The sequence below is a fragment of the Panthera pardus genome, unplaced genomic scaffold, assembly GCF_024362965.1.
Source record: "Panthera pardus isolate Hobbes unplaced genomic scaffold, ASM2436296v1 HiC_scaffold_22, whole genome shotgun sequence".
In the NCBI taxonomy this organism is placed as follows: Eukaryota; Metazoa; Chordata; class Mammalia; order Carnivora; family Felidae; genus Panthera; species Panthera pardus.
Window position 1 is genome coordinate 53,809,256 of NW_026526788.1, and position 24,408 is coordinate 53,833,663.

The following is a 24,408-nucleotide window of genomic DNA, read 5'->3' on the forward strand; positions in this document are numbered from 1 at the left end:
CCAGGTTCCCCTGTTTTTATTTTATGTATAATGACTTTGTCATATTCAGTAATTTTTTGCATAAACCATGGTGACAAAGATTTTCTCCTGTTCTTTAGCATGGCTGTATGACAAACTTTTGGAGTGTAGGCAGGCCACATAAGGGCTGGTAGGGGGAGCATAGCATGGCTTGGTGAGAACCGGCCAGGGAGTACAGGTGAGTTGTGTGGGGCTTACCAAGGGAATTGGTATATCACTGCCCCCAGGAAGTCTTTGGGGTGCTAGTTTACACATTAAGAAAGCTGCGGGAAAGCCATTTTCAGGCTGAGTTTGTCGATGCCGTAGGTTTGCTGAGGGACTACATGTTCTGGGCACATGACTGAGCAGAGTTCTCCTGGATGTCCTCACACCCATAGCACTGACCTACTCTGCAGCAGCTGGAAACCATAAGAGAGCCTCTTTCTCATGCAGCATCTCTTCAGTGCCCTCTATCAAGAACACTTAACAGTTTCACATTTATTTTGAAGGAGAAATGCTCATTCAAATTCAGTCTGTTACTACACATGAGATGTCAAATATTTAAAATTTTTTTTAACATTTATTCGTTTTTTGATAGAGACAGAGTGTGAGTGGGGGAGGGTTGGAGAGAGAGGGAGATACAGAATCCGAAGCAGGCTCCAGACTCTGAACTGACAGCACAGAGCCCGATGCGGGGCTCGAACTCATGGACCGTGAGATCATGACCTGAGTTGAAGTCAGACACTTAACCGACTGAGCCAGCCAGGTGCCCCAAGATATCAAATATTTAAATTAATAGGCCATCCTTTGAGGCTTGAAATTGTATGTTATAAATATACCACTCCTCCAACCTAGATCTTATTTTTTTTTACGTTTATTTTTGAGAGAAAAAAGCATGAGTGGGGGAGGAGCAGAAGGAGAGGCAGAGAGAATCCCAAGCAGGCTGCACACTGTCAATGTGGAGCCTAATGCTGGGCTCGAACCCACAAACCATGAGATCATGACTTGAGCCAAAGTCAAATGTTTAACTGTCTGAGCCACCCAGACACCCCTCCAACCTAGATCTTAAGTGGAAAATTGAATCACTCAATATTGTCCCTGAGATGAAACTTCCAGAGTACCCTAAGTAGAAATTACTCTACATTTTTGTCAGTTCACCTCCATGGCACACCCAAGAAAATGAGAGTGTCTCTTTAACTTATTATGGATTAATTACCCTACATTCTTTTGTAGGAGCTCATTTTTACCTTTCTAAACTTGAAGAATAGCTTTAACATTATGCTTTAAAATCTAAACTTCTTCTTATTACAAGATTGTTTTTTAAATAACATATATGATGGTTTGTACATAAACCAAGTTATTTAGGACTTCAGATAATCTAACTATTACTGTATGTAAATTAAAATTTTTCTTAATGACTATTTATATCACAGCTTATAAAAAGGGTTCCTATTCAGTTGGATTCATCAGTACCTTTCTGAGGGTGCCCTGGTCATGCTTTATTGATGGATACATATATTAAATATCAGTCCTGCTTACATGTACAAAATATACTTAATTTGGTTGGTAAGTACCTGGAGATAGATAAAAATTTGATCCTTGAGCAGGTTTTCTTTAGACTTAAGTGAGAGATACACTTTCTTCCTTGGCTGTATATTGACTCTTTGGCAATAAGCTTTCTAATACGTACCTGCCATAAGAAAACAATTTATATAAACCTGTATTATAGCAGTGGAGGATCATTAGATGACCTTTTATTGCAACAATAACAAATTGTTACTGAAAATAATTAGTATTTTCCCAACAATCTGTTTACAGTTTCTCTTTAACTTTTTTTTTTTCTCAAATTCTTGACTTTTATTGTCAAGTACACATACAGTCAATTCTAGTATTCTTTGTAGTTGACTCAAAGCAGATGTTTCCATTTTATTTAAAGTTGTCATTTTCTACAGTTCCCAATTTGTTTATCTAGTATTTTTGTTGATGATTTTTCTAATATTTCTTTATAAGTCAGGTATTCTTAATTCAGCTTATTAGTCTAATAGTAGTGTAAGTAGTAGAGATACAGTAAAACCTTTGTTTACAAGCATAATTCATTCTGGAAACATGCTTGTAATCTAAAGCACTTGTATATCGATGTGAATTGCAAGAACCATTGGCTCAGTGGTGATCATGTGACATTCGACGTCACATACCACTCCTGTTGCAAGCCATCGCTCATTTATCAAGTTAAAATTTATTAGAAATGTTTGCTTGTCTTGTGGAACACTTGTAGAACAAGTTACTTGCAATCCAAGGTTTTATGGTAATTTCATTTGGGGTGCCTGGCTGGCTCAGTCAACCGAGCATGCAATCAAGAGATCTCAGGATTGTGAGTTTGAGCCCTGCATTGGATGTAGAGATTACTTAAAAATAGAAAATCTTAAAAAAAATTTTTTTTCATTTAAAAGTATTTTGTATTTGTCTTGGGAATAAATATACTTCAAAAAAATTATTAAAGGGTGCCTGGGTGACTCAGTTGGTTAAGCGTGACATCAGCTCAGGTCATGATCTTGCAGTTAGGGAGTTTGAGCCCTGCATTTGGCTGTGTGCTGACAGCTCAGAGCCTGGAGCCTGCTTTAGATTCTGTGTCTCCCTCTCTCTCTGCCCTTTCCCCCCACCCCCTCAAAAATAAACATTAAAAAAAATAAAAAAAAAAAACATTAAGTAGTACCCTGGTTACAAAAAACACAATTCATGTAACTTTTTCTGTTTCAGAAATCTTTTTCCAAAAAGGACAAAGGAACTCAAATCAGTTGTCCATAGTGCTCCTGGTTGGAAATTATTTGGTAAAGTCCCTCCCAGAGAGAATCTTCAGAAAACTTCCAAAATCATTCAACAGGTAAGTACTAATATTGCCATGCGGTTTGTCTTAGCTTTTCAAGTATTTTTTTCTTGATAATCATATTACACTTTCATTCATATTTTCCTACATATAAAATTTGAGGATTTTTGGCTATTTGTAGTAACCTTAAATCTTTTTACAAAACATGCACATATTTTCAGTTATGTTTTATGGTACAGTGATTTTTTTTTTTCCTACTTATTCCTTGGATAGCTTTTTGGTTTTTTGTTTTGTTTTTCTTCTTAGCTAAGCACTCTTACCACATATTCTGACTTCTAATTGAACATTGTGGTGTTTGCCAGTGGCACAGATTTTATGGATATAGGGAGATGTCAATTGATAAAACCATAGAAAGCAAAAACTGAGTAGATTTTGAGGTTGAACTTTGTCTTTGGTCACTTTTCTGGTGTTCTACCTAAACCAAGGACTTTGTGAAATAAGTGGGTGTGTAATCTATTTCTAGTAATTTAGTAGCCAGTTCTTCTAATAGCTGTACTAATATCCGTATTCTGAAGTTCTTAAGAATTTCAGATCTCAGGCTTCTGGGTGGCTCAGTCACTTAAGCATCCAACTCTTGGTCTCAGCTCAGGTCTTGACCTCAGGGTGGTAAGTTCAAACCTGGTGTTGGGCTTCACGCTGGCCATGAAGCCTACTTAAAAAAAAAAAAAAAAAAAAGAATTTCAGATCTAATTTGTCTCCTGAACTAGTGTTTCATTAGTATTAGGAGATCAGTGAGGCTGGAAAGCAGTGAGACTGGATCAGTTGCAGACATTTTTAAGTTCCTAGAAGTTGTTGCTCAGAAGACGATATGTACGTAATACATTTCCTGTTTCCTCTTTCAGATTCAACACGACCAGTGTGTATAAAAATTATTACATTAAGACAATAATCATCATTCAAATTGGAAAAAATATCTTCCATTAAGGATTTAATAGTATTCCTTTTATTGCTCAAAGAAAAACTGGTTTCCCAAGTAATATAAGAAAATAATTTTTAGATCTTTACAAACATTTGTTATAGTTAATTTTATTTACAGTTAAAATACTGACTAGTTTATATAGCTGCTGGGACTTGAAACTGTAGTTTGTGTTTTCCAAGCTGTGAGCCCAAGCACCCCATGTGCTGCAGCTTAGGACTCCGTGATTACTCTACATCTGTTGGATACAGTGCAGACTGTTAGCTTGAGATTGTACACAATTTCAACATTAAATGGCATCATATCTTTGTGAATCTGGTTTTTCTAAGACTGCTGTAATGAAAATCAGATACTGGGCAAAAATCAGTGTTTAACAGGAAATGAGCGTGATCATGTCCAATCTGATTTCAAAGTTTGTGAAATGATACGGTGCACAACAAGCATACATTTCCAATTAGTAATTAATTGTGGTTATTTAAGAATGAAAACCTTTTTTCCTTTAATTTATGTGTATTGTGTTTTCAAATGGCTACAAAGTGTTAAGACATAAATCCTTATTAAATTGTTAGACATACCTAGAATGATTTAAGTATTTCTGTTGGTTTAGGGGGAGCCATGAAAAAATTAATGGTACACTAAGAGCACTGTTAACCAAGAAAGTTTGGGAATCTTTGCTATCTCGACATCTTAAATTTTAACTTTTTGTTAGGTCTGAAAGTAACTTCTCTTGTCTAGAGTTTTCCAGAAGACCAAGTTCGCCCTCTAGAGGCAAAACAGTGGTCTTGCTATTGAAGGTTTGTATTTTTTTTTTTTTTTAATTTTTTTTTTTTCAACGTTTATTTTATTTTTTGGGACAGAGAGAGACAGAGCATGAACGGGGGAGGGACAGAGAGAGAGGGAGACACAGAATCGGAAACAGGCTCCAGGCTCTGAGCCATCAGCCCAGAGCCTGACGCGGGGCTCGAACTCACGGACCGTGAGATCGTGACCTGGCTGAAGTCGGACGCTTAACCGACTGCGCCACCCAGGCGCCCCGAAGGTTTGTATTTTTGACTTTATGGTAGTTTACCTTAAATATGCATGTGCATACTTTTATCTTCATGTACGCAAACATTCTGCGATAGGTCTCTAAATAAATTACTGGTTGAATAATTATCTGTTTACTTATATGTTGTATACTTTTAGTCAGCTATTTTCATTTTGGAAAGCTAAGGTGTCATATTCTGTCTTTTTCATATATATTCTGTGAAAATTTGATGAGTGGTTAGGAAAAGAACAACTTTTCATATGGGAAGAGGGAGTGGGGTTGAAATGCAGTTGCTTTCCTCTCTAGTCCTTTGTCTGGCTTTTTACAGATGCTAGCTGCTCCTTTTAATTTTTGACCTTTCCAGCGATGAGTAGGTACTATTGTGTATTTTGGTACTTTTTTCATGGTTGGTTGTTTTCTGGGAGGTATGGTGGGTCATGAAGTCTTTGTTCTTCATAATAAGAAAAATATGTGTCCACCCTCAAAATATGTGTCTCCCATGTGATTGAACCTGTTTCTGCCTCTCCCTTTTTGCTTTCTCTTTCTCTCTTTCTCTGTATGTCCTTTACTCCCCATTTGTCTGAGTTTGCTATCCTCTTCCCTGCAGTTGTCGTTTTCAAGGTGGGCATGATTTTCTTTATTGGTAACAGCACATTTATAACTTTGTGTCTCTGTTCCTGCTTGAAAACGTGTTTTCTCAGCCGTGACTTTTAAACTCTGTAAAACATGAATATAAAAATATATTTGAGACCCTTTACCATGTACTCCTTTTGAATGGATATTATATGTTTGGAGCCAGAAATCAAAAATGAAGATATCAGTAAAGCCATGAAGAATGTTAGGACACATCTTTCATGTTTTAAGGTAGGGCCTTATGCTATTCAGGCTGTAGAAAATGAAGGTAGCTAGTAATTGCAGTGTAAAAGTGCCTGCAAAAGTGAGTCAATGCTAAAAATTCAAAGGAAAAATACATTCCTTTGGGCTTTTTAAGCATTCCTTACTTGCTTTTTGAATGTGGCAAAATAGTAAGATTTATTGGGAGATTAAAATAGTAGTATTTCATAGTATATATATATTTTTAAAGCAGATATTCAGAAGGGAGTTGCTGTATTCTTGAGTATGAATGTTATTGGGCCAGAATTTTCTTTCTGGTAGAAAGACATCTATAAGATTATAAAGAAACTATATAGAAAAAGTAAAGGTTTGATTTACAAACTTTTTTCTTCCTTAATAATTACACATGATTACATTCTTTATAAAACATAAATCATTATAGGAAGATATGTTTCATTTCACTTTCCCTTCACATTTTTAGGCCTTTTAAAATTCTTTTTTTGTATGGAAGCACATATAATTATTTTTGTGTGTATATATTTTTATATATATATATGGTGTTATATATATTTTTATAACTCATTTCAAGAATAGAATGTCACTATATATATAATTTTTTTGCCTTATTTAACTTCATATGTTTTGCACCTACAGCTTTTCAGAGATACATGAACTTCATAAGTGAAAGATATTTGTAGATTAAGTATTTTTTTTAAATTTTATTCTTCTAGTAAATTTATTAAAGGTCTGATCAATTTTAGTGCTTTTCCTGTTAACATAAAGCAACATAAAAATCATTTTAGGATACTAGCAAAGTCAAACTGACCCAAGTTTGGCATTTAACTTGAATCAATTCCCAAATCACATGAATATTCATAATATTATTTTATGAGGATTATCACATGTGTTCTCTTGTAGGTGTGAAATTCCTGCTTGTGGCCTTTTGAACCTGTTGGTGAGCCATGTTAAAAATTGCATCTATTAATTATAAATAGTATTTCAGTTATATTGTGATTCAATTGACCTGTTTTTGGTTTTCCTAAATTAATAGGCCAAAGTTGGAATATAGCTACATAGCTTGTCTTATGACCTCCAAACTGCAAGTAAGAATGATTACAAATGAGCCATGTTATGTATAATTGTAACATGATTGCATAGTAGATTGAATATACCCCATTTATGTCAAACTGACACTATTTTAGTAGAAAGTGACCTTTTGTTGCTAGACACTTTTATATTGGCATCTTTAAGGAGAAAATAAGATTGTAGTATTTAGATGATGATTCTAGTTTTTCATCACTTATGTCTTTTTCTGAGTGAAGTTTTAGTTGGATGGTTGAATCACTTTTATATAACTTTTGACAGGTCAGGGAAAAAGGTTTTAAGACACTAACGGATTTCTTAATCTGAGCATCTGAAAGTCTAAAAGAATAGGTTACTCAGTTCAACCTTTGCCTTTGAAACGTTTTACTGCAGGAACAATAACATTATGGAAAGGACTAGAATATGTGAGCTTTGTGAGCAGTACTTAAATATATAACATTGTGAAAGTGTTAGAGCTTAATATTCTGGTTAATAATTTTATTGGTGTGTATAGCATTAGAATATTTGAAAACAATTTGTTGGGTTTAATTATGCTTAAACATAGATACCTTTGGTGTATAATTTGAGTAGTTCATAAAGTACCTATCTCCTTTGTGGTTAAATTGTAGAGGAACTGGACTATATGCAGAATTTATTTTTGAAAAATCCTTAAAATTGTTACACCCTTGTGTTTTATTTTCACCTTTATTTACCTAATGTAATGTCACCTTGAGAAGGTAGTGAATAACTACCTTTCCAGCTGCATATATTCTTTATTTTATAGTTAATGATAAATTATTAGGTCTTTTTTATGTGTGAATAAATTGATTTTATAAAAGCTAATTTGTATGGTCTGAAAATTGAGAGAGGAATTCATAATAGCTCAGCCTCTGCTTCTTGGAGAGGAGAAAAGCATAAGCCCTAAGAGAGAAGCTTATGTTAGTTAAAGAAAATTAAAAGAATAAAAGCAGTAAGTTCTCACAAATTGAATAGGGTAGGATTTGGGGAAAATTTTTTTTCTATTATCAGAGAAATAGACTTGGGAAGAGGTTACAGTCTGTAAATACTGACTACCTGTTATTTGATTCCAGAAGTACAGTTTGAACATCAAAGTTATATTAAAAGTTATACTCATTCTGTCTTTATGTCAGAATTGTATATTATGTTAGGCATCAAATTAGACTAAACAAAATTGTGCTAATAACTACCAAAATAAAGTTTACTGAGGCATTCCTGTATGCAAAAGGGCAATGAAATGTATTACCCCAAGGTTTCATTTAAGCTTGAATTATGGGGCAGATTTTATTTCTGCTAATTCACAGCTTCTGGAATAAAATTTAGAATCAGCAAAGGCATAATAATTGGCTTTATCCTCTTTACTGCATGCATGATGGTTTCCCTAGCTCTTGGATCAAGTTGTTGTGTGAGAGAGCCTCTTTATCTTGGGTGCACATGTAGAGATGTCCACATGGGGAGTTACTTCCATTTCTAAAGCATTATTTTGGCTGTCTATAAACTGTTCACAGCATACTGAAACATGAGGGCTTATTTGGCGATGCAGTTTTAACATTAACTCCTTTAGGAGAGGTGTTCTCACTGTCTACTGAAACTCAAAGTCAAATCAGTTTATGTGTCAGGCTGTTTTGGTTTTCATGTTGTCTTTGGAAGAGAAGCTCCTATTTTATTCTTTCTTCTCCCCAGTTCCAGTATTTTTCTTCTTTAAGAAGCTATTCAGAGACTCCTGCCACCCTCCCTTTGAACCCATAGTCTGATCTTTTCTCACATTTCCATCCTAGTACACCTTCCTTCTGGTAGAACACTTTAGCTACAGAGCCCAAGTCATTAGAGTGTAGCAGAATACTATTCTGCTGCCAGCTCTCACCATGTGACCTCATGTTAGCAAACTCTAAGCATTTTCTCTAGCAGAAATTGAAGAACAAAATTCTTGAACTGGTTCTAGATTCTTCTCTGAAATTGGCTTTTATTTCAATACATATATAATTTATTTGACTTACATTGACTGTGTATAATACAATAGGTATGGTTTAGGCTCTTGGGATAGAAGTAAATATGAGTCCTAGCCTTTAAATTATTCCAGTATAACTGTGGGGGTGGGAGGAGGCAAAGCTTCCTCTGTAATTTTAATGATGTTGAGTGCTGTAGTAGAGTTGTGAACAAAGTATGAAGAGTATATATGAAAGAGTAATTAATTTTGCTCAGGGATGACCTAGGAATTGTGTTCTGAAGTGTAGTAGGTAGACAAGATGGGGAAAGCCATTCTAGAAAGAGGAAATTGAATGAGCAAGCAGGAATGCACAAGACTTGTTAATAGGCTAGTATATCCAGGATATAGGGTAGATTGTGAAAGGTGATTAGCCACAAGATTAGAGAGTTGGGTTTTATCCAAAATAATTTTAAATAAGGTACTGAGACATCAAACTCATATATTAGGAAAGTAATTCTGGAGGCATTATAGAAGCTAAATTAGAAAAGAGTGAGTTGGCAAACAAGGGCTTTAAGATTTATTTTAATAGTCTATGATTCTGGTTCCTAAATACAGTGGATTACCTAGAGAATGTACCAAGAATATAGCCCCATACATTGAGTTCCTAATGTCAGATTTGTGTTTTTCATTTCTTGTGTTTCTGGTTGGTTCCTTTTCAAATCTGCTATATCACTTTTTACAGTTTACAGTTCCCTGCTGAAATTTCAAGCTTGGCCTTTATCTCCTTAAACATAGTAAGTATAGTTGTTTCATAGCCTGTGTCTGATAACTCCAGTGTCTGGAAATTCTATAGGTCTGTTTGTATTGAAAATCATTTCTGCTAGTTTTTGTCAGATGCTGTTTTATCTCTGTGTGTGCCTAGTTACCTTTGCTTGGGTCCTGGATATAATATTTGAAACACTGTATGTAAAAAACAATTTGAAGGCTAAGGTGGTATCATCCTTGAGAGATTTGAATTTATGTCTCTCAAGTACCTGATGGCACTAGCTATTTAGTTTTTTCATTCATCAAGACGAGGCAGAGTTCTGATGCAGTCTGTTTTGGACATTTTTCTTACTGAGTTGAAAAAGTTTTTTGATTGTTAAACCAACTTATTCCTGGGATAAACTCCCAATTAGCCACAGTTGTTACCCATTTGGTGTATTGCTGGGTTTGGTTTACATATGTATTTCTTAAATTGATAAACTACTTTTTGAATAGTTTTGGATTCATAGCAAAATTGAGCAGAAAGTACAGAGAGTTCCTATATATGTCCGGTCCAGACACGTGCACAACCTCTCCCTCTGTTGACATCCTGTACCACAGTGTGGTACATTTGTTACATTCAGTGACTCTACACTGACCCATCATAATCACCCAAAGTTATAGTTTACATTAGGGTGTACTCTTGGTGTTGTATGTTCTATGGGTTTTGACAGATGTATAATGACATTATAGTAGCATATGGAATATTTTCACTGCCCTAAATCCTCTCTGCTCTGCCTGTTCATCCTAACCAGCACCCCAACCCCTTGGCAACCAATTATCTTTTTATTGTCTCCATAGTTTTCCTTTTCCAGAATGTCGTATGATTGGCATCATTCAGTATGCAGCCTTTTCAGTTTGGCTTCTGTCACTTAGCAATATGCATTTTAGTTTCCTTCATGTCTTTTCATTGCTCAGTAGCTCATTTCTTTTTAGTGCTGAATAATACTCAGTTGTGTGCATGTGCCATAGTTCATTTATCTATTGTCTGGATGTACCATAGTTTGTTTACTTACTGAAGGACATTTGGGTTGCTCCCAAATTTTGGCAGTAATGAATAAAGCTGCTGTAAAACATCCATGAGCAGGTTTTTTCTTTTTCTTTTTTTTTTTTTAATGGGTATAAGTTTTCATTTCATTTGGGTAAATGCCAAGGATTCCTTCCGATTGCTGGATCAATATGGTAAGAGTTATGTTTAGTTTTGTAATAAACAGCCAAACTGTCTTCCAAAGTGGTTATACCATTTTGCATTCCCATCAGCAGTGAGTAAGAGTTCCTGTTGCTCCACATCCTTACCAGCATTTGGTGTTGTCGGTGTTTTGGATTTTGACCATTCTAGTAGGTGTGCGGTGGTATCTTACTGTTATTTTAACTTGCAGTTCTCTATTAGCATGTGAGATGGAACATCTTTTCTTATGTTTACTTGTTATCTGTATATCTTCTTTAGTGAGGTATCTCTTGAGATCTTTTGCCATTTTTTAATTTGGTTGTTCATTTTATAACAATAAGAACAACTCAATAGACAAATTTTAAGAGTTTTTTGTTTATTTTGGCTAAATATGCTGTTCTTTATCAGAGGTATCTTTTGCAAGTATTTCCTGCCAGTTTGTGGCTTGTCTTCTCATTCTCTTACATCATCTTTTACAGAGCAAAAGTTTTTCATTTTAATAAAGCTTGCTTCTCAATGATTTCTTTCATGGATTGTGCTTTTGGTGTTATAGCAAAAAAAAATCATTACCATGACTAAAGTCATTTACATTTTCTTCTGCCTTCTAGGGAGTTTTATAACTTTTTGTTTTACATTTATGTCAAGTTACTTTTTGTGAATAGTGTAAGGTCTATGTCGAGATTCATTTCATTTTTTTGCATGTGGATATCCAGTTATTCACTGTTTGTTAAGAAGACTTTGATTGTGTTGCCTTTGCTCCTTTATCAAAGATTAGTCGACTATTTTTGTGGGACAATTTCTAGACTGTTTCTTCTGTCTCATTGATCTGTCTCTCTTGTCAATACCACACTATCTTGATTATTGTCGCTTTCTTGTAAGTCTTGAAGGCAGGTAGTATGAGTCTTCCAACTGTATTCTTCTTCATTACTGAGTTTGCGATTCTGGGTCTTTTGCCTCTACATATAAACTTCAGAGTCACTTTGTTAATATCCACAAAATAACTTGCCAGGATTTTCAGTGAGATCGTGTTCAATCTGTAAATTTGGGAAGAATTGACATCTTGGCAATACTGACTCTTCCTAACTATAAACATGGCATATCTCCCCATTTACTTAGTTCTTCTTTGATATCTTTCATCAGAGTTTTGTAATTTTCCCCATGTACATCTTGTACATATTTTATTAGATTTATACCTAAGTATTTCATTTCCTTGGATACTAATGTGTTTATGTGTTTTAATTTTTAAATTCCATTTTTTTATTGCTAGAACATAGGGAAGCAATTGACTTTCATTGTATCCTACAACCTTGCTATAATCTCTTGTTAGTTCTAGGCATTGTCTATTCTTTCAGATTTTCTACAATGATGATCTTTTAAAAATTTCATTAGTGGTTTCCCTAGAGTTTGCAATATGATTTTATTTCCTGCTAGTCCAAGTTCATTTTCAAGGAACACATACTATTTCACAAATAGTGCCAAGTACTTTATCATATAATCAAATCCTTCTCCTTCTATCCTTTGTATCCTTGCTGTAATTCATTTCATTTATATATGAGCATATATACTTAAAGATGTATGTGTATATACACACACAAATATACATATTTATAAATACAGATGTAATTGGATATGTCATTATTTTGAACAAGCTGTTATCTGTTAGATCAGTTAAGAATAATAAAAATAATAAATTTTTATAGTATTTTTTAATGTTTATTTTTAAGAGAGAGAGACACACAGAGCACAATCGGGGGAGTGGCAGTGAGAGAGGGAGACACAGAATCCGAAGCAGGCTCCAGGCTCTGAGCTGTCAGCACAGAGCCCAACGTGGGGCTCGAACCCGTCAACCATGAGATTACAACCTGAGCCAAAGTCAAACGCTTAACCGCAACTGAGCCATCCAGACACCCCTAAAAATAATAATTTTTATTTTACCATTATATATTCCTTCCTGATGCTCTTCCTTTCTTTGTATACAAACAAGTTTCTGATCTATATCATTTTCCTCCTCTCTAAAGAGCATCTTTTAACATTTCTTGCAAGACAGAGCTTATTGATAACAAATTCCTTTAATTTTTGTTTGAAAAAGTCTTTATGTCTCTATTTCTTTAATTTCCTTTTGAAAGATCATTTAGCAGAATACAAAATTTAGGTCGTTGCATTTTTTGTTCCAACACTTTAAATATTTCTTTCTTCTTGCATGATTTCTAAGAAGTCGAATGTAATTCTTTCCTTCTTTATAGGGAAAGAGGCTCCTCCCCCCACCCCCCCAGTGATTCTTTAAAGATTTTTTCTTTATGTTTGGTTTTCTGTTGTTTAAATATGATCTGCCTATGTATAGTTTCTTAGGCATTTATTCTGCTTGGTGATCTGTAGTTTGGTGTTGACATTAATTTGGGGAAATTCCTAGTTATCATTGTTTCAAATATTGCTTCTCCTTTTTTCTCTTCTCTCTTCTTTTGATATTCCCATTATACATATATTATATACTTTTTGTAGTTGTTCTGTAGTCCTTGGATATTCTGTTGAGTTTGTTTTTTCCAGTCTTTGTTTTTTTGTTTTTGTTTTTGGTTTTTTGTCAGTTTTGGAGGTTTCTATTAAGATATCCTCAGGCCCCGGGGCATTTGGGTGGCTCAGTCGGTTGAGCATCCGACTTTGGCTCAGGTCATGATTTCATAGTTTGTGAGTTCAAGCCCTGTATCGGGCTCTGTGCTGACAACTCAGAGCCTGGAGCTTGCTGCTTCAGATAATGTGTCTCCCTCTCTCTCTGTCCCTCCCCTGCTCGTGCTCTGTCTCTCTCTCTCTCAAAAATAAATAAACATAAAAAGCAAAATCCTCAAGCCCAGAGATTCTTTCCTCAGCTGAGTCCCATCTACTTATCAGCCTATTTAAAGCATTCTTCATTTCTGTTGTAGGGCTTTAAAAAATTTTTTTATCTCTAGCATTTCTTTTTCATTCTTTCTTAGAGTTTCCACTTCTCTTACATTGCCCATCTGTACTTGCATGTTGTCTACTTTTTTTCATTAATATCTTTACCATATTAATCATAGTATTTAAAAAGTCTTTGCCTACTGCCTCCAACATTCCTGCTATATCTGACTCTGGTTCTGATGCTGCCTCAGCTTCTTTAAATTGTTTTTTTGCCTTTTATTTTGCCTCATAATTTTTTGTTGCACAGTGGACACAATGTTCTGAGTAAGAGGAACTGTAGTAAATAGACCTTTAGTAATGTAATAGTAATATGGTTTGGGGAGGGAAAGTTCTATACTCTTAAGATTAATTAGTAGTCTTTTGGTGATCTGGTGTTTTTGGGTTGTGAACTTGACCAGTACGTCTTAGTATCTGTCCCTGCTTAGGAGAGAGAGGATGGCCAGAGTGGGCTGGAGTTGGGTGTTTCCTTTCCCTTAGGTAAGTTAGGCTGTGGTAAGATAGTTTCTCCTGAAAACAGACCTTGTTAAGGAAAACAGATGCTCTAGAGTATTTCAGAATAGTTCCTTTCCCCTGCTACTGCTAGAAGCCTGAGGGCATTTTTCTCTGCTATTGACAGTGAGGACTTGGTAGAGTTCCTTTAGAGGTAAAACTCACAAAAGTATGTGAGATTGGGTCCTCTTGGAGTTTTAGTTCTTGCCCTGTCCACATTGAGCTTCCAGGAATTTTTCAATGATAGAATTATAGTTCATGTTTTCCAACCCTGGCATTTGTTCCCACAGAGGTTTTTGCTCATGGTTTTCTGTCACGTTTCTGTATATCCACCTATCTGTCTCCATATTTTGGTCACACTTTGCCCTGTGACCTGACTTCTCTGATGGCTCTAAGAAAAATCAATAATTTTTTTAGTTTGCTTGACTTTTTTATTTTTAGAATGGAGTGGCAGCTTCTAAGCCTCTTACATGCTGGACCAGAAACCACAAGTCAATTTGCTAATATTTTGTTATGGATTTTCATTTGAGATACTGGTTTATAATTTTTTTTTTTTTATGTTTATTTTTGAGAGAGAGAGACAGAGCTGAAGTGGGGAAGGGGCAGAGAGAGAGAGACCTAGAATTCGAAGCGGGCTCCAGGCTCTGAGCTGTCAGTACAGAGCTGATGTGGGGCTCCAACCCACGAGCTGCAAGATCATGACCTGAGCTGAAGTCAGATGCTTAACCAACTGAGCCCCCCAGGTGCTCCTGTAATTTTCTTTTAACACCTTTGTTTGAATTTGGTTTTGGGATAATGCTGGCCATCATTGAATGCGTTGAGAATGATTTTCCCCCCTATTATGAAAGAATTTGTGCAGAACTGATGTTATTTCTTCCTTAAATGTTTGATAGAATTTGCCAGTGAAATTATCAAAGGCAAAGTTGCTCAACCTCAGTGCTATCGACATTTTAGGCCTTGTAATTGTTGTGGGGACTTCCCTCTGTAATGTAGGCTATTTACCACCATTCCAGTCTCTACCCACTAGATGCCAGTAGCCACACTCCACCCCCCCTCCCAAGTCGTGGCAACCAGAAGTGTCTAAATGTTGCCAGTGTTTGCTGGGGGCCAAAGTCGACTCTAGTTGAGAACCACGTACATAAACCAAACATGAAGGTTTGTTGTTGTTGAATACATTTTTAGATACAAATTTATAGGGGCACCTGGGTGGCTCAGTCAGTTAAGTGGCCCATTCTTGATTTCGGCTCAGGTCATGATCTCATGGTTCATGAGAATGAGCCGCATTTTGGGCAGGCTTCACACTGACAGAGCCTACTGGGATTCTCTCTCCCTCTCTCTCTGCCCCACTGCTGCTCATGCACGCATGTGCACTCTCTCTAAATAAATAAACTTAAAAAATATATATGTATATATAAATTTTAATTGATATAGGGCTATGAAGTTTTTCTTTTTGAGTCAGTTTTGGTGCATGTCTTTCAAGAGATTTTTACATTTCATCTGTTGTTGAATTTGTTGGAATAAAATTGTTCATATTCTCTTATCCTATTAATGTTTACTGGATATGTGATATGAATATGAATAGAGATTCTCTCTCTTACATTTCTGATTTTTGTAGTTTGTGTCTTCTCTTTTTTCTTGACTGGTTTTACCAGAAGTTTATCAATTGCATGGATTTTTTTTTTTTTCTTTTTAGTTTATTTATTTTGAGACAGAGACAGCACAAGCTGGGGAGAGGCAGAGAGAGAGGAAGAGAGAGAATCCCAAGCAGGCTTTGCACTGCCAGCACAGAGCTTAATGTGGGGCTCAAACTCATGAAACTGTGAGATCATGACCTAAGCTGAAACAAAGAGTTGGGAGCTTAACCGACTGAGCCACCACCCAGGCTCTCCAATTGCACTGATTTTTTTAAAAAAATGTATATTTATTTATTTTGAGAGAGAGAGGAAGAGAGAGAGAATGAATGAGGGAGGACAGAGATATTTAAAATAAAGTTATTTACTTTAAAAAATCAGCAATGAGGCACCTGGGTGGCTCGGTTGAGTGTCTGACTCTTGATTTTGGCTCATATCATGATCTCAGGGTCGTGGGGTCCAGCCCCTCATTGGGCTGCACATTGGGCTGCACGCTGAGCCTTAGAATCTGCTTCAGATTCCCTCTCTCTCCCTCTGCCCCCTCCCCGGCTCCCCGCTCATACATGCTCTAAAATAAAATAAAATAAATACCTTTAGTTTCATAGATTTTTACCTCTTCTTTCTGTTTTTTATTTCATTTATTTCTGTTGTTCATTGTTTACTTCTTTGCTCTTGCTTTAGAGTTCTTTTTCTCTAGTTTTTTAAGATGCATCATTGATTTTAGGGCTTTCATCCTTTTAATGTAAGTGTATGAAGCTATAAATTTTTTTTTTTTAATTTTTTTAACCTTTATTTATTTTTGAGACAGAGAGAGACAGAGCATGAACGGGGGAGGGTCAGAGAGAGGGAGACACAGAATCTGAAACAGGCTCCAGGCTCTGAGCTGTCAGGACAGAGCCTGACGTGGGGCTCGAACTCGCGGACTGCGAGATCACGACCTGAGCCGAAGTCGGACGCTTAACCGACTGAGCCACCCAGGCGCCCCGAAGCTATAAATTTTATTCTAACCTTGCTTTAACTGTGTTCCACAGGTTTCATTATTTTCATTTTTCATTCCATTTAAAATGTTTTCTCTTTCTGTTATTTATTTTACTAATGATTATTTAGAAGTGTTTTTTTTAATTTTCAGGTTTTTCAGAATTTGCCAGAAAAGTTTCTATAAATGATTTTTAATTTAATTCCATTATGGTCATAAAATATACATTATGCAGTTACAGTCCTTTTCAATTTGAGACTTGTTTTGTTTTTTTTTTTTACTTTTTTCCCCCAATGTTTATTTTTGAGAGACAGAGTATGAGTGGGGGAGGGGCAGAGAAGGAGACACAGAATCCGAAGCAGACTCCAGGCTCTGAGCTGTCAGCACAGAGCCCGATGTGGCGCTTGAAACCGCAAACCATGAGATCATGACCTGAGCCGAAGTCAGATGCTCAACCCAACTGAGCCACCCAGGCACACTGAGACTTGTTTTATGCCCAGGACATAGCTTGTCTTAGTGAATATTCCTTGTGCACTTGAGAAGATTGTGTATTCTGAAGACGCTGCGGGAGCATTCTATAAATGTCAGTTAGGTCATGTTGGAAGATAGTGTTGTTTGAGGGGCGCCTGGGTGGCTCAGTCGGTTAAGCACCCGACTTCAGCTCAGGTCATGATTTCGCGGTCTGTGAGTGTGAGCCCCGCGTCGGGTTCTGTGCCCAACAGCTCAGAGCCTGGAGCCTGCTTCAGATTCTGTCTCCCTCTCTCTCTGACCCTCCCCTGTTCATGCTGTGTAGCTCTCTGTCTCAAAAATAAATAAACATTAAAAAAAAAAAAAAAGATAGTGTTGTTTGAGTCCTGTATAATTTTGCTGATTTTGTTTGTTCTATGAATTACTGAGACAGTAGTAATAAAATCTCCACCATAATCTACTTCTCCGTTTCTCCTTTTGCTCCATGTGTTTTGAAGCTTTGTTTTTGTCTTCTTGCTGAATCAACCTATTAAATTTTTGTCTGACTTTGGCCACTGCAGCTTGCTTTCAGTTAGTGTTTGCATGATATTTGTTTTTCTATCCTTTTTCTTTTTATTGATCTTTATATTTAAAGTGGGTTTCTTATATAACATATATTTAAATCTTTTGTATACTGTTTGGTAAGTTTTGCTTTTTATAAATGAATGTCATTTAATGTCGTTATCGATGTGACTCTTTTTTGAATTTACCATTTTGCTATTTCTTTTCAAATCGTTCCATCTGGTCTTTGTTTCTTTGTTTCTTTTTTCCTGCCTTCTTTTGGATTAAGTGAGTATTTTTAGTACTCCATTTTCTTTCCATTAGTTTATTACATATACTTTTGTTTTAGATTTTCAGTGGTTGACTTGACAGTTCTCAAATGTTTTAATTTCACAACTCCTTTGGATTTGTAGTTATTAGTAAGACCTCAAAGACTTTTTGCTTCAGGTGATTATCAGTTCTTATACCCAAAATTAAAACTGAAATGAAGTATTTATTCATTTAAAATAATGATAATAAAGTCATTACATGGTAGTGTAAGTAACATGTTAACTCTCTTTTACAAGTATGTTAAAACTAGTGGGAAGAGTGACATTATTTTACATTTTTTTCATATCTCTTCGAAGTCTGGTTTAATAAAGAAGGCTGGCTGCTTTCAATTTCTTGCTATATGTTATTTTAGATTACATGTGTGAAGAAATCTGGCTTCAAACAGATAATGAGACAGTGTTAAAAAACAAAATTCAGCCGATCTAATTGGCTTTATTTAAGTGATTTATGAATTGAATAGCATCCCATTCAGCAAGTAGAGGGGAACTCTGAGGAGTTGTATAAAAATGGAGGGTTTTTATAGGAAAGAGAGTAGTGGGTCAAGATGTTATTAGCAAAAGAAAAGAAAGGATTGTTTTAGGCCTGGTTGCCTTTCTTTAGGGAAGAAAGACCCTTAAGGGGTCTTATCATGCAGATTACTTCATCTTCCTTTAGGGGAATGGTGAGGGCCCATGTGACAGATTACCTCTTTGGTGCTGAGCAGAAAATTCCTGACCAATTATACTAAGTTTCTGGGGCAGGTGGAAACGGTAGTCAGGTTAGGTCAAGTCATTGAGTGGCCTAAGTGACTCCATTTTGGGCCTGTGGTTTTCTTTTTAACAACTGTAAAGGGAGGAGCATTTTAATAGCCTTTTCAGATAATTGTGGATATTCTTTGGTACATTCAGACTCATCAAGTGGTAGTTTCTTAAAGGTAAGTTATATTGTGGAACCTGAAACTTTATAACTCTGTTACATTAAAATCCATTGGTCTCTCTTGCACTTTGGATGTTTTTCTCTGTATGTGGTTTCATAATATCACACACTGATCATTTGGAAGATACTGGTTTACTATATTGCAGATCATTTCAATGTTGTAACATTTTCTTATACAGTTTTTAACAATTACAGTAATATCACCACCGATTTCATCTGAAAATTTTATTGGAAACTGTCAAACAGATGGTGGCATTTACAGGTTTTGCAGAATTTTAGTTTGACTTGAAAGGTTGACTTATATTGTTGGCAATAATTACTTTCAGTTGCTTTCCTTGAAATCACTAGATCACTTTATCCTTTTTTGTTTGTTTTAGTAAACTTTATGTCGGAATTGCTTTAGATTTATAGAAGGTTGAGAAGAGAGTACAGAGAATTCCTATATAGTCATTAATTTTTCATTAATGCTAATATTACTTGCATTATTCTGGACTTTTGTCAAAACTAAGAAACTAACATTGGTATACTGCTGTTAACTGAACTCCAGACTTCATTTGGATTTCACCAGTTTTTCTACTTATGTCCTTTTACTGTTTCAGGATCCAATTCAGAATACTACATTGTATTTTGTTATAACGTTTCTATGTCTTTTTGTCCTTTGACAGTTTCTCAATCTTTCCTTGTTTTTATGCCCTTGACGCTTTTGAGAGGTCAGATATTTTCATGTATGTTGCTAAAAGAAAAACTCCACTATTTTTTCTCTACCCTCAATATTTCTGACACCAACTGTGTAGAATTTTTCCCCTATTCTGACCAATTTTTTGATGCCGGCTGGGTGTCTTACAATTCAGTTCAATTCTGACACTATTTACCTGGAGTGAGGGTCAGATTCCACAGGTTAAGAGCTCAGCCCTACAAGACAGCCTCTCACTTTTTTTTTTATTAAAAATTTTTTAATGTTTTCATTTATTTTAGAGAGAGAGAGAGACAGAGTGTGAGTGGGAGAGGGGCAGAGAGAGACAGACACAGAATCTGAAGCAGGCTCCAGGCTCTGAGCTGTCAGCATAGAGCCCGACGCAGGGCTTGAACTCACAAGTGGTGAGATCATAACCTGAGCTGAAGTTGGATGCTCAACTGACTGAGCCACCCAGGTGCCCCTTTTTAAAATTTTTTTTAATGTTTATTTTTGAGAGAGAGACAGACAGCCGGAGTTGGGGGAGGGGGGGGGAGGGGGAACGGGACAGAGAGGGAAATACAGAATCCGAAGCAGGCTGAGCTGACAGCACAGAGCCTGACATGTTACAGAAACTGGTCTGGATCACCAAGCAGAAGAAGCAAGAGACACTAGGAGATCTTGGAAGGCAGGAGATTTATTTTATACTGGTGGGCTCAGAGGAGATTACTCTCGAGAGGTCTGAGCCTCGAGCATAAGCAGAGGGGACAATATACGGTCTGTTCTAGCCTGGCAAGCAGGGTGGGAAGAAAAACCCAGTAGTAAGAAAAACCCGGAAGGGGAGTCTTCAGGCAGGGACTGGAATTCCCCTATCAGTCTTGTCAGCCATCTTATAACAGATTTTTCTCTATCAGTGTGGGGCTGAAACTCACGAACTTTGAGATCATGACCTGAGTCGAAGTCAGATGCTTAATTGACCGAGCCACCCAGGCGCCCCAACTGCCTCCCAGTTCTGAAGCCAATTGCAAGTTCAGGCTTCTAGTACTTCTGACCAAAGAACTATAAATTGCAGACTCCCAGGATTCCTTCCTTGGGTTTGATAATTTGCTAGAATGACTCACAGAACTCAGGAAAACAGATTACTTACTAAGATTGCCAGTTTATTATAAAAGGATACAACTCATGAATAATCATATGAAAGAGATACATAGAGCAAGGTATATGGAAGGGGCATGGAGCATCCATGACCTCTCCAGGTGCATCACTTCCTACATGCCCGTATGTTCACTAACACAGAAACACTCTGAGCCGTTTGTTAGAGTTTTGGGGGGAGTCTTCATTGTGTAGGCATAATGGAGTGAATCATTGGTCATTAGTGATTGACTCAACCTCCAGCACCTCTCCCCTCTCCAGAGATGGGGGGTGGGGGGGGGGCGGTGGGGAGGGGGCTGAAAGTTCTAACCCTGTCAGTACTTGGTCTCCCTGACAACCAGCTCTGATCCTGAGGATATCCAGGAGACTTCAGTTATCACCTCATTAGCATACTAAAAGCCACTTTTTTAGGAGATTGCAAGGGCTTTAGGAGCTGTGTGCCAGGAAACAGACCAAATATATGTGTTTATTATGTCACGTCTACAGTTTGGGTTTGTTTGATGATTTCCCCATGACTTGACTGGGGTTATGTTTTTTGTTTGTTTGTTTGTTTGTTTGTTTGTTTGTTTGTTTGTTTTGGAGGAATACCATGGAGATGAAGTGCCTACTTTATACAAATTTGAGGAAATGTCTACCAGATACTCAATTCTGAATAATTATACTTGCTATCAGTTTTTCTTTTAATTAAAAATAGTGCCCATAATAAAAGAGGTTTGTCCAGTTTGTCACTCAAATAACTGGACAAATGCTTTTTCTCTAGACAACCATTGTACTTCGTGTGCAGCAGAAGTTCCTTATGTATATGTCTCCTTTTATCACATAGAATATTAAAGAGATGTTAATTATATTAAACCTTGACCTATAATAAGTGATATTTACTGTTTAATCATAGACATTCTTAAACTGGCCAGACCTACTCTATTCCCCTTTAGTTTTTTAACTTTGAGTGCATGCCGCAGAGAATACAGTGATTAGTAGTACAGTTTTGTGCCATTGCCTTGATTTGTGCTAGTTATATTTAACATTGCTTTAGCACCATTAGAGCTCATGTTAGTACGTTGACAAACTATTAAGAATACAGATTTGACTTTACAGACTCCGTGGAAGCATCTCTGGGACATTGTTGAGAACTGATGAAGTTGGGTTTGTGATACTTTATCACAATCTACCCTCAATTTGAATACAATGTAATAACAGTATATTGCCATTCTTTCCCTTCTGATTTTTCTGCTGTAAACCCCTTAATAAATTGATAATATTTTTGCTCTAAGTAGTCATATATCCTTTAACATTTTTAAATTCTTCATGTCTTCCAAAATGTCTTATATTTTTCCATATTTACTGTTTTGGTGCTTTTCATTTCTTTGTGTAAACTCATCTTTTCATATGATATATTCTTTCCCCCTTTTTTAAAAAAATGTTAGGGACGCCTGGGTGGCTCAGTCAGTTAGGCATCCAGCTTCAGCTCAGGTCATGATCTCACGGTTCGTGAGTTCGAGCCACATGTCGGCCTCTGTGCTGACAGCTCAGAGCCTGGAGCCTGCTTTGGATTCTGTGTCTCCCTCTCTCTCTGCCCCTTCCCTGCTCAAGCTTTGTCTCTCTTTCCTTCAAAATTAAATAAACATTAAAAAAAATTTTTAAATGTTTGTTTATTTTGAGAGAGAGCAAGAGAGCATGAGCAGGGGAGGGGCAGAGAGAGAGGGAGAGAGAGAACCCCAAGCAGGCTCCTGCATTGTCAGCGTGGAGCCCAACTTGGGGCTTGATTCCATAATCGTGAGATCATGACCTAAGGCAAAACCAAGAGTTGGATGTTTAACCCACTAAGTCACCACCCAGGCACCCCTGAAAAATGCCCTTTAAAATATCTTCTAGTTCAGGTCTACTGATCTCAGATTCTGGGGTTTTGTTTGTTTGAAAAAAATGTTAATATGCGTGCGCACTCTCTCTCTCTCTCTCTTTTTTTTTTTTTTTTTTTTTTTAAGTAAACTCTGCCCAGTGTGGGGCTTGAACTCAGGACACCAAGAATAAGAGTCACATGCTCTACCAGCTGAGCCTGCTGGGCTCCCTATGCTACACTTTCATTTTTGAAAGATCTTTTCTCTTGGTATAGAATTCTAAGTCAGCACGGTTCACCCCCCCCCCCCCCCGTTGTTTTATTATTTTTTTTCTTTCAGCATTTAAAGATTTGTCCATTCTCTTCTGACTTGCATAGTTTCAGATGGGTGTGAATATTTAGGTCTCTCCTAAATGGCCTGTGTATTCAGTGATGACTTCACATTTTGGTTGGTGGGAATATGAATACTTCTCATCCCTGAATGAGCTCTGGGGGACTGTTTTGCTTACTGTTCCCAGGTAATTGTTCTTTCCCCAATAGTTGTTTTTTTCCCAGACTTGTGTTTGGCCTTACCATATGTACAGGTTAGTATTCAGGTGAAGACTCAACAGGACTCCTATACAGATTCCGAGTTCTTTCTCAGTGGAGTGTTTTCTTTTCTGCTACTCTGGCACACAAACTTCGGCCTCCTTCAGCTGTTCTAAACTAACAGCCAGTTTTTGTTTGAATTTTCCCTTTCTGTACTGATGTCCAGAATAGCCTTCATGCACAATGGGGTGATCATTAAGCTTGCCTTGTTTCCCCTTTGTCAGGGATTGTCACAAAGGTTGTTTTCACCAAGAAAGTTGGTATGAATTACCTAGTCCACCAAAGGGGAATCTACCTATGTTTCTGAAGAATTGGCCAACGTGTGTTGGTATGTGTGTATAATTTTTAGGAATATAGATGTAAGTAAAATGCTTATTTAAATTTCTAATTACATATTCAAATCACATAGTATATAAAATAGTGTATTAAGAAATAGTGCTTTGGGGTTACCTGGTGGCTCAGTTGGTTAAGCATGTGACTTTGGTTTCGGCTCAGGTCATGAGCTCCTGGTTTGTGAGACTGAGCCCGGCATTCTTTATTGTCACCACGGATTTGCTCTCTCCTCTCTCTCTCTCTGCTCCTCCTGCACGCACATGCTCTCTTTCTCTCAAACTTAAAAGAAAGAAATAGTGCTTTTTTATTCAAAACTGTTGTATACATCTTTGACATCAATATGTTCAGCATCACTGTGACCAGTTTTGAAGTCTCTAACCCCAGAGCACATTACTTTCTTGTTCAAGGTATAGAAGATACAGTGCTTTTTGATTCTATGTATTATCATCTTATGAGAAATTTTGTCTGAAGTCTTAAATTTCCAAATGCATTACATTTTTTCTTTTATTTGTTCCATAGCTATAAAATTATCATCTCTGCAACAAAGTCTCTTAGTATGTTGCTTTTTAAGGTTATGTTTAAAGGCTCTTTACGGTAGTTTGCAGTTGGATGGTTATACCTCCAGAAATCCTTACTTTACATTCAGTTTCTTCTACTCCAGTTAAGCAAACAACAAAACTCGCTGATCAACAGGTGACCTTCCAGATTAGCATTGATTGAGGTAACTTCAGGATAATGTGTCTTCTCCAAATTGTACTTTGCTGTTCAAAATTAATAGAAAGCACCTATAATATGAGAGATGTTTATTAGCAAATATGCTACCTGTTTTCTGAGAGATTATTTTGTGGAAAAACATCTTTTCTCTTTATGTGTATAGAGTATCTCCATAC

At 36.6% G+C, this 24,408-nt stretch overlaps 1 protein-coding gene across 3 annotated transcripts in view; it reads left to right on the forward strand.

Moving 5' to 3' along the window:
• The window catches only part of TBC1D12 (TBC1 domain family member 12), a 107,853-nt gene that overhangs the window by 32,291 nt on the left and 51,154 nt on the right, over positions 1-24,408 (forward strand). For all 3 annotated transcript variants that reach the window (XR_008424889.1, XM_053909747.1, XM_019445135.2), the window contains exon 2: positions 2,755-2,878. Coding sequence is in view for 2 of the 3 variants with exons in the window: in XM_053909747.1 (XP_053765722.1) it covers positions 2,755-2,878 (124 nt within the window). In the remaining variant the exon portion in view is untranslated. The remainder of the gene's footprint in view (positions 1-2,754; positions 2,879-24,408) is intronic.